The sequence below is a fragment of the Palaemon carinicauda genome, chromosome 6 (genome assembly GCF_036898095.1).
Source record: "Palaemon carinicauda isolate YSFRI2023 chromosome 6, ASM3689809v2, whole genome shotgun sequence".
In the NCBI taxonomy this organism is placed as follows: domain Eukaryota; kingdom Metazoa; phylum Arthropoda; class Malacostraca; order Decapoda; family Palaemonidae; genus Palaemon; species Palaemon carinicauda.
In genome coordinates, this window is record NC_090730.1 from 102,216,390 (window position 1) to 102,234,461 (window position 18,072).

Consider the following 18,072-nt stretch of genomic DNA (forward strand, 5'->3'; position numbering starts at 1 on the left):
TTACAACTTATCCAGGCCCAAATCTGTTTTTCATCTCTTCTTATTTACAGTTGCATATATTATCTAAACAGAAAATTGGCAATCTTTACTGAATGAGTTGTATGTTTACCTAAATTCAAAATCGTATTTTCTTATGAATTTGTTAACCCATTATCTTACATTCAATGCAAATATCTTTTAAAGAGTTCCAGGAAAAGAAAAACACAACGTTTTATTCTACATCGTTTGCAACTTTACTTAAAACAAGGGCAAATAGGAAAAAAATATACAGAAAAACATATTTATACAAAGTGTTTATGCAAGTGAATAGAATGACCCTAGACACTTTCAAACTGAATATGAACGGCCAATGTATTAGAAATCAAACAGAAAATGATCAAATTAAAAGGTATTTTCTTTTTATTTTGTTGAAAACAATTTATTTGTTTTCTATAAATTCAATAATAACTGAAATAGATATTAATTATATATATATATATATATATATATATATATATATATATATATATATATATATAATGTGAAAAGTTAATCTCTTTACCATATTTCAATGTTGATCAAGTTTCTTGTTCCGTAAATTCTTTAAGATTTGTCACCTTTCTCCTCGTTGATCAAATTTCAGTTCTTTCTCTTTTTCATTCCTTGTCAGTTTTTTCAGCGTCTGTCTTATTATCGGTGATGCCTTGTGAAACTGACGTTTTGTGCTTATCTAATATCTGAAAAAAAAATATAGCATGAATGAAAATACTTCCTTAACAATCTTTCTTCTATATTTCGCTTAAAAAAAACGTTCAAACAAACAAACCTGTTCTATATTAGTTCTTTCAAAATCAAACACGTTTGCATATATGAATACATAGAGTGAATAATATATGCATACGCACATTAATACATATACGATCATACACAGACAAATACACACAGACACACACACCTATATATATATATATATATATATATATATATATATATATATATATATATATATATATATATATATATATATATATATATATATCTGTATATTTTTGGGTGAGGTAGCCATGTCGTCCTGATGGAAGTTCCTATTAGGTAGCTTTCGAGAGTATATTTGACTACAGTGATATTCCCAGAGAATTTTACCTTAAGGTATCCAGAATTCTAACTCCTGGAGCGAATATCCCTAAATAATCTCACAGGGATATCGCATAATATCAGAGGACGTATTCTTGACACGTCACATAGCTATCTTCGCCCCGAACAGTATTAACGCTTCGAGGGGGTATAGTGACAAGAATCTGAAACGAGAATGAAAAGAGAGCCGCTCATAAGGCATCTCTCCTATTCCGTTTCCAGTGTGTATCTGATGAAGGCGGTAGCGCCCTCTTTATTCCTTGTAGCATATACGAGGTGTTACAGATACTGTACTATAGGGAGGGGTCAACAGGCCCTTTTACAATAAAAGGAAGGGCGGGTCCATCAGGACGACATGGCTACCTCACCCAAAAATAGATTTTTCGCTTCGCTAAAAATCCGTTTTTTGGGCTCAGGCCATGTCGTCCTGATGGAAGTTTACCAGAGCATTACTGTATCTGTGGATTCTCAATCAGTGCCGTACTCTCAAGAAAGTATTTTCCTGGTCCGACTAGACCTAGAGACCTATGATGTTACCGTCATACATCATTTCATCTAAGCATGAACTATGTTAGTGCTTTCTGCCCCCTACAGGGAAGAGTCGTACTAGACTCTGGAAAAAGTCTCGAGGAGTACATAAAAATTTATGGATGACAAAATGACAAGCTTGTATAGTGGTTTCACCCTATACAATATGAAGCAAAGTCTGTATAAGAGTCGCCAATGTCAGAATGAATTTGTGACATCTTCCCCAATGTGACTACTCTTATAAACTATTGGATAATGGTTGTATCTGCATAGAAACAAATTTTGCCTCTTTACCACGTAAACCCTTCTAAGGAAGGGTTAGGGTGAGTGGACTTTTGCTTGAATCAGGGAACAGTCTCGAAAGACATACCATGATAAAAATATCCATATATTAATCTTAATGCTCAGTACATTTCTAATAAAATGAGTGTGGGCGAATAAGACGTTCACTATGAACTAGTTTATCAAAATTTAATAAACGTACATATCAGATCAACATTTATAAAATTTATAAAATGTGGATGATATGCGTAAAAGCATAAAGGAAAACAGTCAACAGAAAATATTGTTTCATCTACTAGGAAACAGATTTGCCACTTCAATTGAATTATTAATAATAATGATATAGTCTGTATACTGTTTACATACACGAGCGTAAAAAACGCTTGGCACAAGTGTCCGTATATGCTATAGATTACCGACGTCAATGGAACAGTTCGTAAGGACACTTTCGTGGCCTATCGCTCAGTGTTTAGTAACATACAGTGACTACACACGCACCCTCTTAATTAATCGTCCCAAATTAATTACACTGCTCCTCGCAGACTTAAAACAGAAGGTTAAAGAATTCTATCTGCTGCTACCACAGATCTCATAAGTTGCTCCACTTGCTTCGCATAGTACATAAAGAACACCTTGGATGTCTACCAGCCGGTGTGCACACAAGGATGTTCAAAGTCTATATAATTAAGGAAATTTTATGGAAGAGGCAACTTTCCTCGGATCATGACTAACAGGTGTACTGTCTGGATCTGTTCTGCGAATAACACGGGTGAATTTCGCCCATAGTTATAGATAATTTGAACCCAGGGTTTCTCTTCTGAACAGCTGTCCTCCCATAACGTCTGAAGTTCTATGAAGATAGACCTTTAGGCACTCCACTGGACATAGAGATGCATCTTCCTTCAGAGGGCAGATTCTCTAGGGACCCCACCTGTTGGTGGGTAGCTTGTTCCTGGAAAGAAAAGTTGGGTCTGGAAATAGATTCAGTTCTCCCTCCATGAACTGGACGTGGCCTTCCTCTCTAGAGAGAGCCACTATTTCATAACTCTGGCCCCCAAAGCGAGTACAAACAGAAATATGACTTAAATTCAAAACCTTCTAAGCACATTCCCCATTGTTCATTATTTATACACAATGAGGAATCATATCTAATGATCATGCAAAGGGTCTTTGGTTCATTAAGAACGTCGTAAGAAAGGTCGACCTGTAAGGCATAAGGTATCTGGCTTGTCAAGGCAGGCTTGAACAACAGAATTGTGTTGGGTGCTAAACCTTGCTCATGAAGGTGAATGAAGAATGATAAATAGGAATCTGTCGGGATTTCTTTCGGTTTCTTCGCCTTGACAAAGGATAGCTATCTCTTTCCTGAAGCCTCATAATGTCTTCTGGTTTCCTCCAAAAGTCTAAACTGACTTTTTAACACCGAATCTTTTTCTCATCGTTAAGGAGAGAAAATCATGAGATGTAGGTTCCGTGTTTTCTGTGAAGAAGCGAAGACAGTCGACTTCTGTACTCGCTGAGACAGGGATGGATCCGGTAGCGGTACAAATTTTAGTCGTGATTCCAATGCCAGAGGGAACCACACGCTATTTGGTCACTTGTGGGCCACTATTGCTGCTTTCCCTTTGAAGGATCTCAGCTTATCGAGGACCTTCAAAAGGAGGTTGTCTTTCGTTGCAAGGAGGTCTATCTGCAGCTCTGGGACTTGACTCGAGATGAAGGAGAATGATTCTGCGTCAAGGGACCATTCTGACTCTATAGGTGTAAACCTAGATAGAGCGTCCGCTGTCACATTGCAGAACCCTTGAATGTGAACTGCTGACAGGTGCCATTTCTTCGCGCGTTTGATGCGTATTTTCTCCAGACTCCTGTTGCATCCTTAAGCTGTGCTCTTAGCACTGGATCTGTTATTGAAGCAAACTGTAGAGAGCCCAGCACTCTCTCCTGTTTGCATCTTGATATCCGTTTGGATTTCAATAGTCTCTCAACAGATCCTGCTATTTCTTTCCTCTTCTTACTAGGAATGGAAAGCCGATGTGACTCCAAATTCCAGTGGATTCCCAACCACTGAAATTTTGAGCTGGAGAAAGACGAGACTTTTTGATGTTGATCTTGAATCCCAGATGTTCCAGGAACTGGATCACTATCTTAGAAGCTTGCATGCATTCTGTCCTGGATGCTGCCCACACCAGCCAGTCGTCCAAGTAGGCTACTACTTGGACCCCCTTTAGGCGTAATTGATGGACGGCTGCGTTCGCGAGCTTCGTGAAAATCCTTGGGGCTATGTTTAGCCCGAAAGGCATGGCTCTGAAGGCGTAAAGTTTTCTATGTAACTTGAAGCCTAGGTAGGAGGAGAGGTGACGATTAATTGGAACGTGCCAATAAGCGTCAGGCAAGTCTATAGAGACAGTATATGCCCTTCCGGGCAGTAGGGTCCTTATGTGCTGAAGCGTGAGCATTCTGAACTCGTAGTTCACTATGAACTTGTTGAGTGGCAACAAGTCTAGAATACTCTGAGTTTTTCTGAGTCCTTCTTTGGAACACAAAACAGCCTTCCTTGGAATTTTATGGTATTAACCTTCCGGATTACTCTTTTGTCTAAGAGTTCTCGGACATATTCTTCCAGAACGCGGGATGAGTGTTGGAAGAATTGAGGAAATTGAGGTGGAGGACTGCTCCAGCTCCAACCTAGTCCATTTTTAATTAGGCTGTGGGCCCAGGGATCGAAGGTCCAGCAATCCCTCATTAGCTGTAGTCTCCCTCCTACTGGAAGTATCTTACTTCTGCTGTTGTGGATCTGAGGTCTTGCCTCCTTGACCGCGTCCTCCCCTGTATCCCCTTCCTCTTGAAGGGCGTCTAGAAGAACCTCTGGCTGTTCCTCTAACTCTCGAATGAAAGGAAGAAGTCTGCCTTTCGAAGGCTGGGTTAAGAACTGGCGACTGTGTCGCCACTTGTTGAGGTACCAGCTGGTACGTGGTTGGAGGTTGTGCCACTATCTGGGGCAATGCGGTCACAGGACGTTGTTGTTGTTGCTGTCGGTAGGGTTTAGCCGGCCAAGAGGATGGCCTAGGCCTTTTTGTCTTCCTCTTGGGTTGGAGACCCTCATCTGGAGAAGACTTTCTCTTGAGATCTAAGCCCCACTTTTTGAGAAGGTTCCTATTCTCTGTGGCGGCCTTGTCTACTACCTCTTTAACCACTTCATTGGGAAAGAGGTCTTTACCCCAAATACGAGAGGAGATCAGTTTCCTCGGGTCGTGCCTCACCGCAGCCGAGGCGAACACGAACTCTCTACAGGCTCTCCTAGCTATAAAAAAGCTATAGAGATCCTTCGTAACTGTGGCCAGATGGGTTTTGGCCACAACCATGAACATGTCCTGGATCTTGGGGTCACTTGCCATCGTTTCTAGTGTCGTTTGCAACGACATCGATGCCGCAAGTCTTTCCTTTGTCTCTTGCTCTCTACGCAAGAGAACCTCCGACAGTTTTGGAAGTGCCTCACCGAACTGGCGTTCAGCAATATCAGCTTCCAACTTCCCGACTGAGAAGGTAAGGTGTACGTCCTTCCAGTCTTCTTGGTCCAAGGGCAAGGTCAGAGATAACGGCTTGCACTCCTCCAAGGAGGGGCATGGTTTCCCTGCCTCCACCGCCTTTAAGGCTGCCTTATATCCCTTTTCCAAGAAGGGAAAGGCTCTGGTAGGAGAGGCCACAAAGGAGGGAAGCTTCTTACTCAAGGCGGGCACCTTTGAGTTAGTGAATCCCCTCTCTTTCATCGACTCCGCTAGTAACGTCTGAGCTTTACTATGGTAAAAAACTATGACCTCCTTCGGCTCCGTCCCCTCCTTTGAGGCTGGCTCCTTCCTAAGACGGACATAGCAGTCCGGATAAGAATCTTTATTGGGCCAAAATTCCACTTCTTCTAGGGGAATTGCTCCCAACTTTTCTGAGATCACGATCTTCCCGGTTGTCATCGGCATGTGTTCGGCATACCTCCAAGGATTAGTATCCAAGCACAAAGGAAGATCCTTCACGCTGAGCCTCTTCTGGGGCCCACGTGATGCTGCAAGTCTACGTATCTCCAGTTTCATTGCAGCTTCCTTCTCATCATTCTTCCTTTGAATTTGTTGGATCATCTCAACAATGGAAGAAAGAGTCCTTCCCAGTTCATCTGGGATAGCAGACGATGTAGACGGAATAGGTTCTGGGTCCGGAACCAATGTAACCGACACTTCGTCGATTTCTTCCTCTTCTACTTGAGGAGCCTGGAACAGCTCCTCCTCCTGACCTTCTCCTAGAAGGTCCTTCTCAGTAGAATCCGACACCTCCGACATCCTATCGTCCAATTGGATGTCTTGAAGGGCGGCTGAGACTTCAGAATCTACCGGATTCTGGGCAATTGGTATCTCCACCTGAGGCTGGGGATGATTGCATCAGCCGATGCTTTAGGGAAAAGGTAGGCCCTCATCTTCTCATTTGGAAGGTAGGGACCTGAGGTGTTTTTCTGAAAACCCCTCACCCAGGATCGTAACGTTTCCCTGGCAGCATCCCTTGACTCCGTTGACTTAGGGTCGTCAAAAGCCTCGGTAATCAGGTTAGAACAAACTGTACAAACTTGAGGGTCCCAATAGCGGAGATCACCTCTGGAGGCTGCGCATGCTGCATGCCTCCTGCAATATTGATGTCCACAGGAGTTCTTACTGCGGACATTATAGAACACACTCCCACACTTCGGATGGTCCTCCTGTAAAGAGAAGAAAAATCCATGAATATCAAGTGAAGGCTTTCACTTATATTGAGACATTTAGCTTATATAGAAAAGCTATAAAAGAAAGAAGGAAAGACACATACTTGTATTTCCTGTCCAGTCAATTGCTGAAACCTCCCGAGATATTAAAACTAAGGTTAATTCTATTCTAGAATACCTTATATAATTTTCTAAACGGAAATTTAAGGTGTAGTTTACAACTTGAGATAAAGTTTTAATATACGGGATAGAAAGAATACAGAAAGAACTTACTTTCTATGTATTGTACAGTCTCAACAAAAGTCTGTACAAGATAACATTAAGTATGATGAAGAACTATTAGTGTTATCACAAGCACTGTACAGCAGTTTCTGCTAATGCAGTATGTACTACACCACGAATACAGCAACTACTGTACATCGCATGCTGTTGTGCCGGCGTGCGCCTGCACGTGCAGGCTGGCAACTACCCCTGTATAGTTCAAAGATATACTATCTTTAACTAATATGCGGCAGCCCCCTGATTTGCGACTGTGTGCCGGCCGGCAATCATTGCCAGCCGACGGCTGAAAACACTAATACCCGGCTGCCAGCTGCTAATCGTAGTGGCCAGCAGATTCGGGCTGTGTTTCCACTGCCGGCTGGCAAAGGTAATAAAACCCATGCCCGCCGACAGTAGCCAAAAATCAGAGAACCTCCACCTGCCCGGCTGTCGGCTGTTAAGCCGGCTGCCGGGTTAGGGGTGCAACACAATAGTCAGAGAAACAGTACGGAAGTAAGGTTATAAGGCGGCATTGCCGTACGACCTTCCATCCAGAAAGAGTGAACTTATGGAAGGGGAGAATGTAGCATTCAGGCTTCCAAAGAATCCATAGCCTGCCGGGCTCTACCGGCAGACATGGAAGGGAGACCAAGGGAGGTCTGGGGTTCACTCTGCAAAGAAAAAAGGGTCTCTGCCAGCCGACACATAGTGCCAGCCGGCAGAGAGCTGAACCTGTCCTCCATCCTAACCTATACTAGGTATGTAAGTAGGAAGAAAAATAAAAGAAAGAGAGGTCCTATAGACTTCGTTCTAGCAGGAGACACACTCAGCCGTTAGGGAAGCTCATCCTAACCAAGAGTTTTCTATTAGGGAGGAAGACTGGCAATACTTGCTAACCTCCTCCCAACCAGGACAAAGTTAGGTGAAGTTATTTCGCCGGGCAACAGAGAAAACTCATTCTCCAGCTCGAGAAAAACAACACAGGACAGTCTGCTAGGCCACTAGAGGAAGGAATCATCCTTCCAACATGGACTAGGGAAGCAAAGCTTCCTGTGTCCGCCCCTAACCTAGCAAAGGAGACTTTCTCTATGCTAGGAAGAAGCAGACCACAGACTAGAAACTCTGATGTTCTGCCCTAACCCAAAAAACCAGTCACTCTGGTTATCAGGTCAGGACAGACATATCCTAGAATAGTTATATCTGAATTATTATACAGATAGAACCACTAGGATTAAGCCGAAGGCTTACGGAGGGAGAGAGGGATTGAACTTAGCCTCTGGAGGAGAAAAGAACAATCAGGGAAGTGCGATAGTATACTACTGTACCTAGAATACTAGACTAGGTAAGATGAGAATCGATTACCTAAATCACCGAAACTCTCTCGTATACAATCTTGGAAAAAACATTCAACAATATCTTACATAAATAAAATATTTGCCTATAGCTTCAATAATATAACATTCGGAAAAACTTATATCATGCATGAAATTACTAGTGCCAGACGTCTAGGCTACGAAGCCTCACGAAGGGCAAGATCGGTACCTTGACCCGTGTCGAAATCACCGAGCTAAAACTGACAGTGTAATATAAACATTCCTAGCGAAGCTAAATAGCTAAATTATTAAAGCGTAACAAACTGGGAACGTCGCTCCAGCTAACTAAATGACCCATAAGAGCGAGCGATAGCATCCAGGATGCCTCCGGTAGGCAACAGCTCTTGTTTACATTAAAATCACTTTTGATTTAATTCAAAACGAAAAGAGCTTATATTCATACATAGTAAAGATAATAATCAACTTCCTAGAGGCAGAAGAGGCCGGAGAAGTCATCAAAATGTTGAATTAAATCCAAAATAACGAGAGAACACAAGGGAAAACACCGAGTAGTAGAGCTACACAAAAAGTAATATAGAGGGCGCTACCGCCTTCATCAGATACACACTGGAAACGGAATAGGAGAGATGCCTTATGAGCGGCTCTCTTTTCATTCTCGTTTCAGATTCTTGTCACCATACCCCCTCGAAGCGTTAATACTGTTCGGGGCGAAGATAGCTATGTGACGTGTCAAGAATACGTCCTCTGATATTATGCGATATCCCTGTGAGATTATTTAGGGATATTCGCTCCAGGAGTTAGAATTCTGGATACCTTAAGGTAAAATTCTCTGGGAATATCACTGTAGTCAAATATACTCTAGAAAGCTACCTAATAGGAACTTCCATCAGGACGAAATGGCCTGAGCCCAAATATATATATATAAATATATATATATATATATATATATATATATATATATATATATATATATATATATATATATATATATATCCCCTCTCTCTTCATCTCTCTCTTTAAGAGACGAAAAACAGACAATTAATGAGGAATGGTGTGACATTACGAACATATATCAGTCATTTGCTAGTGAAGTTTTGGGAAATGCAGTTGCAAGGAGAAAATCATGGAATCAAATGATACTTGGGATACTATAAAAAGAAGACAAACACAGAAATTATTTTTTGTAAGTTTTCAAGGAAGTAATGGAAATTATAAGGTAGACCATGCTAAGCATTCCAGTACTGATAGTGGGGTCAAGAGAAAAACCAAGAAAGACAGGAGAGATAGAATATTTAGACAGGAAATCAGATGAGGCTGACAAAGCTATGAATTCAGGAGAGGCTATGGTGTAAGAATTGCTCATGGAATTATTAATAAAATCTCTATGGGAGTAAAGAAGAAGAAACGTATCCCATCAAAAAGAGAGATGGATCTGTTATAACAGCAGAAGATGAAAAAAGGCAACGTTGGATGGAACACTTAAGTAAGGTCATGAATAGGAGATATGAAGGGAATAATTTGATGATGACTGGAATAATACACTCTGTACAAAAATAAATACATTCTATATAAATTACAACACTTTGAAAGAATTTACACAATAACAAAATAATTCACTTAAAAAAATCAAGTCTGAACCAATCTTAGATTGAGACAAAAATGTTACGATCTGAAAATTATATAAGAACTTGACTTGACCTATTATATCCGTATAATCCTTAGTCCAAGAAAAGAAATGATGCAATGAAAAAAAACAAAAGCTTCAAGTTAATCTGAATAATACAATGTTCAAGTTTGACACTTAATGAATAATAGATAACCAGATCACGTTACAAAATCTATCCTCCCTACAGGGCCAATAACCAAAAAACCTTATACAATGCCAACACTCACCCTATTATAATGAATTCAAAATCCCCGTATCTTTTCGACACACGATTTGCCTTGGGTCACAGAGTCACTTAGGAGAGGACACACCAAAACGTACAGAACACTTCCAACAATACATCAATTTAAGGGTAGTTGGTTGGGTAGGGCACCAGCCACCCGTTGAGATACTACCACAAGAGAGTTATGGGGTCTTTTAACTGGCCAGACAGTAGTGCATTGCACCCATCTCTCTGGTTACGGTTCATTTTTCATTTCCCTACACATACACCGAATAGTCTGGCCTATTCCTTATAAATTCTTCTCTGTCCTCATACACCTGGCAACACTGACATTACCAAACAATTCCTCTCCATCCAAGGGGTTAACTATGCACTGTAATTGTTCAGTGGCTACTTTCCTCTTGGTAAGGGGAGAAGCGACTCTTTAGCTATGGTAAGCAGCTCTTCTAGGAGAAGGACACTCCAAAATCAAACCATTGCTCTCTAGTCTTGGGTAGTGCCATAGCCTCTGTACCATGGTCTTCCACTAACTTGGGTTAGAGTTCTCTTGCTTGAGGGTACACTCGGGCACACTATTCTGTCATATTTCTCTTCCACTTGTTTTGTTAAAGTTTTTATAGTTTATACAAGAAATATTTACTTTGGTGGTGTTGTTCTTAAAATATTTAATTTTTCCTTGTTTCCTTTCCTCACTGGGCTAGTTTTCCCTGTTGGAGCCCTTGGGCTTATAGCATCTTGCTTTTCCAACTAGATTTGTAGGTTAGATAGTAATGATAATAATGATAATAATTGGTTTGCGAGCGTGAGAGAGGGAAGTTGTCTGTCTTAAGGCTACAATCTCTATCTCGATCTCTATGTGACCTAACCTTGGTGTCTCCTTTTATAAGAAATTTTCCTAATTTCAGAGGGTTCCAGGATTGAGGTCTAGTAGCGTGGGGGGTGGGCCAAGCATCAAAGTTGCCAAATATTACTCTCCCAAACATTACTCACGCCACGCCAGATGGCTCTCATAGTCAGTTAGCTTAGCCCACCCTTTGTCCCCGTAATAAAAAGATAACATCCTATCACCAGGCTTTCGTGACGTTTCTAAAGCACATGGTAGAGAATTTTCCAAAGCACATGTCACTGAACATTCTCTCTCAAACATGATGCAATACATCATAAAATTTAAAAAAACATTACCTAAGCCCTTGTTCATATCTCGCACGAATCCCACAACACTCTCAAATAGGTTTCGTAAGACTCGTAACAAACATACGTGAAATAAATGTTAGCTCTTAAAAATATCGTAAATTTACATATGCTAACTCAAATAAAGAACACATTGAAATAAATGTTGAAGGTCTTACTTAATTTACATAAAATACATATATCTACATGAGAGGAGCTCATTTTATGGGCTGGGTATCCTCTCTTCAATGCACAAATGAAATATAAATAAAATCATTAAAAAACTACGACATTTACTCTACACTAGACCAGCTTCGTAAGAATATATATATATATATATATATATATATATATATAGTATATATATATATATATATATATATATATATATATATATATATATATATATATATATATATATATATATATATCTATATCTATCTATCTATCTATCTATCTATCTATCTATATATATATATATATATATATATATATATATATATATATATATATATATATATATATATATATCTATATATATACATATGTATATATATCTATATCTATATATATAGCTATATATATATATATATATATATATATATATATGCTTATGAATGATTTACTTGTTATTTCTTCACCATTTATACATTAAACGGGCCCAAGTCGTTATCTTCATCGCATTTTCCTTGATTTGAGGTAAGTTTACTAATTACTTGAACGTGGATTACATATTAATAAACCTTTAAAAAGTAGTTTCTTGTAAAAAGTGATGGCTTCTAAGAAAATGTTTGGTAAAGATTATTGCCTAATTCATAAATTTCCGGCAGAGTTGCTGATAGATACTTATACTTATACAGCATCATGTCAAATCACCTTACAGTATGCACACTGCAATATACATTCGATCTTGCATTGCACGCACTGTGTCGCTTTACATCTTTTCCATTACCCTTTTTTTCACACCATCTATCCAACATTTTGTAGGTCTTCTTCACCTCCCTATACCTATCAATTTTGAGCGCTCAATAATTCTTCCTATATCGGTAAATAATCTTAACGTAGTTTGGTCCATACATAGTCCTTGTTTTCACTTATTCTGGGCTTTTATTAGACGTGGCATGCACTTTTCCATATTTGTAACCCTGTAATTTCTCTATTACCACACACTGCTATGTAAACAATATATCTTTGCAGCCATACCTTTTTTTCGTTTACTTCATTGTCTATGGAAATTATTATAATCATTATTGTGCCTTTATGAAAATGATCTTATTTCTATTTTTATATCCCGCTGATATCTTTCGAGACAAAACTATTAATTTCTTCTCTTAGATCCCATTACAATGGCTTTCCACCTCACAATAAAAGATTAAAAAAATATACGCACACAAATATACCCACGTACTTATGAGTACAACTTCAAAAATCTATACTAGAGAAAAGAAAGAACTTACCGGTTTTGGAATACTTTTTTCATCTGGCGGAAGAGGCGCTGGAAACGGGTCACGGTGATTTATGCCATAAGGACGTGCGTGGTACAAGAGGTATTCCATTAGGTACATTTCCTTTTTGTCTACGTAATGGAAGGACACTGGTGTGTCAGAGCAGCAATTGAGACCCTGATCAGGAAGAAAACCTGGTGATTCAGTTGCATTGCTTAAGTGTAGTTGTAATGGCTCCTACTTTGCGAAATGGAAAGGGCAGAGAGAATTGATTTGAAGGAATTAAAAAACAAATTCAATGAACTCTAAAACAAGTTATATCTGAAACTGAAAATACAAATTATGCAAAACGACCGTTGAAATAGTTGACATATCATTTTGTTTAAAAGACTACGCACATATATTTAGTCTCTTCTTATGAGAACAATGAAATTAAACATATTTGTCTATAAAATAATTCTTGAAACTGAGCAAATTTCTGAGAACACCAAATCTGTAATTTATAGCATCTATACGGATAGCTTCTTCTATATGAGGAAACCAAAAAAAAAAAATCATTAATTTTGATCAAGAATATAAATGAAAATCTGACCAGTATTTCCCCACTGATGAGAGATAGAAAAATTACTTGGTATGAAAATTACCTGCTACCCTTAGGAAACTGCTGAACGAACTAAACAGCAGATCATTAGAGAACATAACAATATCATCAGGCTAGTCGAAAGGTGAGTGATGCATAACAAGCATTAGAAGAATGATTGAGCACTTTAAGATTTAAGAAAATAGGGTTGAATTTGCTGAGGGGAACAGTTCGTTTTGTAAATGTTCCGTGAAAAAAAAATTGAGCTAAGCAGACGTGGCTACTTTAGAGAAATTGGCAATGATTCATTCATGTAGAAAGAGTAGAGAAAGATTGATTGGTGAAAAGAGTATATGATTCCGAAATGTTTAGGCCTGTCCACACGAGCGGCCTGATCAGCGGAGCTCCCCTCCAACGGGCACACTTGACGGGAAAACCGTCAAATTGGCCGATGGGTCTTGTAGCAAAATCACTATGGTGCTACCCGATGGCTTCAGCTTCGACCCTGGCCTTTTGGAACAATGTAACTTTTTTTTTTTTTTTTTTATTTATACCCAAAATTATATTTCGTGTAAATGTAGTCTTCCTGTGAGTTTTGGAATTCATATTTGGCTTAATAGCTTTTAGTTGGTTTCCTTTTATTATTTGGATAGATTTCTTGTATAGTTAGCTGTATTGTATATGATAGCTAGGATTGTTTATTAAATGCAAGACTACTACAGCTATTTTGCTGGTGAAATTCATATATGGCTTAATAGCTTTGAGTTAGTTTCCGTCTATTCTTTAGAAGGATTTCTTATATAATTTGTATTTCTAGTATAGTTAGTTGTATTAAACATAATTACCAGGCCAGTTTGTTAGATAAAAGACTATTAAGAGTTACTTTGCAGGTGAAATTCGTAGATGGCTTAATAGTTTTTTGGTTTCCAACTTTCTCTCTCTCTCTCTCTCTCTCTCTCTCTCTCTCTCTGGCGGAAGTAGCATTATGAGCATTTTGATTGCAGTTTTCTTTAAAGTTGTATTGAAAAACTGTAGCTACTTAAATAAAAATTACTGTAAAACATTTGTGTTGGGGAATTAAAATTCCATAAGCGTTCGCATTGGGATTACTTGAAGCATTAAGGACTGTCCACACGAGTGGGCCTGATTGGCGTGTTCCTGGGTCGACGGACAAAACCCGTGAATGTTGTCCACACTGGCGAGTCGATGGAGAAGTGGACGCGCCAGGCCCCGATGATGCCAGTAGTGTGTTCAGTGAGGTACGATAAACATGGGGCCTATTGTGTAGCATGATAATTGCTTTGTTAGTGATGAAAAGAAAAAAGAAAAAGAAAAGAGTTTGGTGCATAGAATGGTTCAGTTAAAGAAATGTATATAGCAGCTACATAACAATACTACAGGAACTACATGATGACCATGAAGAAGATTTCATTGATTATTTGAGAATAAGTGTAAGCACGTTTTATACTTCATTAGAAAATCTGGAGCCATACATTAGGAAATGCATACGCACAGACATATATATATATATATATATATATATATATATATATATATATATATATATATATATATATATATATATATATATATGTGGTTTGCATAAATATAAGCAAGTAATGCTTCAAGTAATCACATTGCGAACGCTTATGATATTTGAATTCCCCAACACAAAAAATTTGCAGTAATTTTTATCTAAGTTGCTACTTGTAGTTCCTGTAGTATCGTTATATGGGGGCCATATATATTTCTTTTGCATAGCCATTTTTTTTTACACCAAATTCCCTTCTTTTTTCATCACACACAAAACCATTAGCATACTACACAATATCTTCTTCTTTGCAGTAGGCACCATGTTTATCTACTACACTGAACCCAATAGTGGTTTCGTTGGGCACGCCCACCTCTCCATCGACTCGCCCATGTGGACAACATTCACGGGTATGCCCGCCAGAATTTGCCTGTCAACCCCGGAACACGACGATCAGGCCCGCTTGTGTGGACAGGCCTTTAGTGAGAAGGAGGACCGGAGAAAGAGCTAGGGAGAGCTATGAAAGAGTTACTAGAAAGTAAGGGAATTATCATTCAGAAATTGCCAGTCTACGCAAGATAGAGGGAAATTTTACATATTGTATTGGGATACTCAATGTGCTGTTTATGACCCTTTTATGGGAGTGTACTAAGCAGCTAATATTGAATTTAAATGTAGTGACAACTGCATACGATTAATGACAATATTAAGTTCTTTGTTATGTTTCTTTTTTTTTTTCGAAATAGGAATATAAAATAAACGAGAAATTTCAGAAAACTATATTTTATGAAAGTATTGGGAGGCAGACAGACTACTATATCCAAAGGTTACCATCTTACCTTCAGAAATTTATTTAATTATACTATTATACAGATTCTAAAAACAAAAGAATAATAACGATAGATCTTTAGAATATAAAAAAATAACATCATGGTGCATCATCTGTGCATTTAATGGTTAGCGTCTGTGTGCTTTCACCACCGGGCTTGCTGGATATAGCTATAAGAATAAGCCTTCTGCGTTATGCATGAAATATCAAAGGGGCTGATGCAATACTTTATAGTGCAATTGTGCATAATTTTATGATTGGAATATAGACCAAAGGTACGCTGTCCGCCTTACATCAGACAGTGAATTCGAAAACATTATAAAGTAAAGAACACAACAACAGTATAATGTACAATTGTAATGCCAGAGCCTGACGACCAAAAACCTAGATTATAGTTTTGAGTTAAAGAAAAAGCTTAAATTTAGCCATTTAGATGCCCATTGGCCATTATAAATAGGTCATAGGATAATTTACAAGAAAATTACATGCAGTAAACCCTTTAGGGCAAGTTTTGTAAAAACAACGGCTGCTTTAGTTGCATTGATCTTGTCCTCTGTCATCTCAATGGCTCTGATTGTCTTTAATTTAGAATCACTGTATTCCGCCAGTAATTGGGCATAAGTTATCCTTCATGGTGGTTAGTCAAATTCAGGAATAAGCGACAAATCAAGGTTTTAATGTAAAGTTTACAAGTATGGTAAAATTTAAAATTCTGGTAAAAAATACAGTAAGCAGCTACACATTTCGGGAGTGTTGTCTCGCATCCTCAGGCTGGAGTAGAATGGAGGAAACGATGGTGGCTACATTCTTAAATATGGTAATTCTGGATTAAGCTGATACATCGACCAGATGATTACGCGAGATACATAGACAATAATTTCGTCATGGCCCCTTCAATCCAGGACATCGTAACTCTTTGCAGGATGTTTGAGGAGTGCAGTTTCCTGAGTTACTCTGGAGCATAGCAACAATGGACTGCTATCCTTCCTGGATGTCCTCATTTCTCCTAACCCAACCGGATTATACTAAGCCCACCAATCTCGGCTTATGCTTTAATGGAGACAGTGAATGCCCTGCCAGGTACAAGTCCTCTACCATCAAAACCTACATCTGCAGAGCCCTCTCTCGTTGCTCCTCTTGGGCTGTCACACTTCAAGAACTTAACCGCATCACCCAGTTCCTGGTGAACAATGACTGCTCTAACAAGCAATTAAGCCGAGAGATCAAGCAAGCCATGGACACCTGGTACAAGAGTGAACAACCGAAGAAGAACACCACCACCACCATCAGCCTCTACTATAAATGGTTTATGCACAATGACTACCAAAAGGATGAAAAAACCATGAGGGATATCATTAAGAGCCACGTCTCCCCAGTAAATAAGAACACTAGTTACTATCAATCCACCAAGATGAGGTCCCTCATCATGAGAAATGATCCAGCCCGCCGACACAGGACTTCCTTAGACAGTCCAATGCGGCCAATACCTACTTATGTCCTGTTCCGGGATGCTCTGAAAGTTACATAGGAATGACCACCATATGTCTGTCGAAGAGACTGTCCTATCACGTTCAGCAAGGTGCCATAAGAGTTCACACCTTCCACATGCACAACAACATTAAATGTGAGGATATCACCAAGAACACAAAGATCATTGGCCATGCTTCAGACACCAGGAGACTTAGAATACGCGAAGCTCTCTTCATACAGCGAGAGAAACCATCGCTTAACAGTACCCAGGATATGTTCCTTCTCCTTTCCTGCTGTAGGAACAACATACCTAGAAGGAACCCTACCAATCATGACATCTCCAATCAAGGCAACCTTACCGACCAAGACACCTCCAATCAAGACAGCTCTTACCAGAGTCTGGACAGCCTGCCTATTATGAATACTTTCTTGACGAGCACTTCCACCAATAAGAGCTGAGCTGTTACATAGTAAGATGGTGACTCATCACCTATGAGAAGTCACCACCCCGCTGACGTCACTACTCGTTCAGCCCATGACGCCTGAGGTGGCCCATGTAAATTTGCAGCCACTCCGTTTAAACAAGAATTACCATAATTAAGGACGTAGGTAGCATCGCTTCCATCATTCTACCCCAGCCTGAGGAAGGGAGACGAGACTCCCGAAACGAGTAGCGGCTTACTGTATTCTTTTTACCTGAATTTTAAATTTTACCTGACTTGTAAACTTTGTATTAAAACCAAGACTAGTCACTTATTCATGAATTCAACTAGCAATAATTAAGGATGACCTTTGCTCCATTACTGGTGGAATGCAGTATTCCTGAAAAGAAGATAATCAGAGCCATTGAGAAGACAGACTACAAGATTAATGCAACTGAGACAGCCAGTCTGGAGAGG

At 39.2% G+C, this 18,072-nt stretch overlaps 1 protein-coding gene across 1 annotated transcript in view; it reads right to left on the bottom strand.

Annotated features, from left to right (window-relative positions):
- Positions 1-537: 537 nt before the first annotated feature.
- Positions 538-18,072, bottom strand: part of LOC137642152 (glycoprotein-N-acetylgalactosamine 3-beta-galactosyltransferase 1-like) — a 77,527-nt gene continuing 59,992 nt past the window's right edge. The window contains exons 9-10 of the mRNA XM_068374692.1: positions 12,776-12,940; positions 538-716 (exon numbers count right to left, since the gene is read on the bottom strand). Of these exons, the coding sequence (XP_068230793.1) occupies positions 636-716; positions 12,776-12,940 (246 nt within the window). The 3' untranslated portion in view covers positions 538-635. The remainder of the gene's footprint in view (positions 717-12,775; positions 12,941-18,072) is intronic.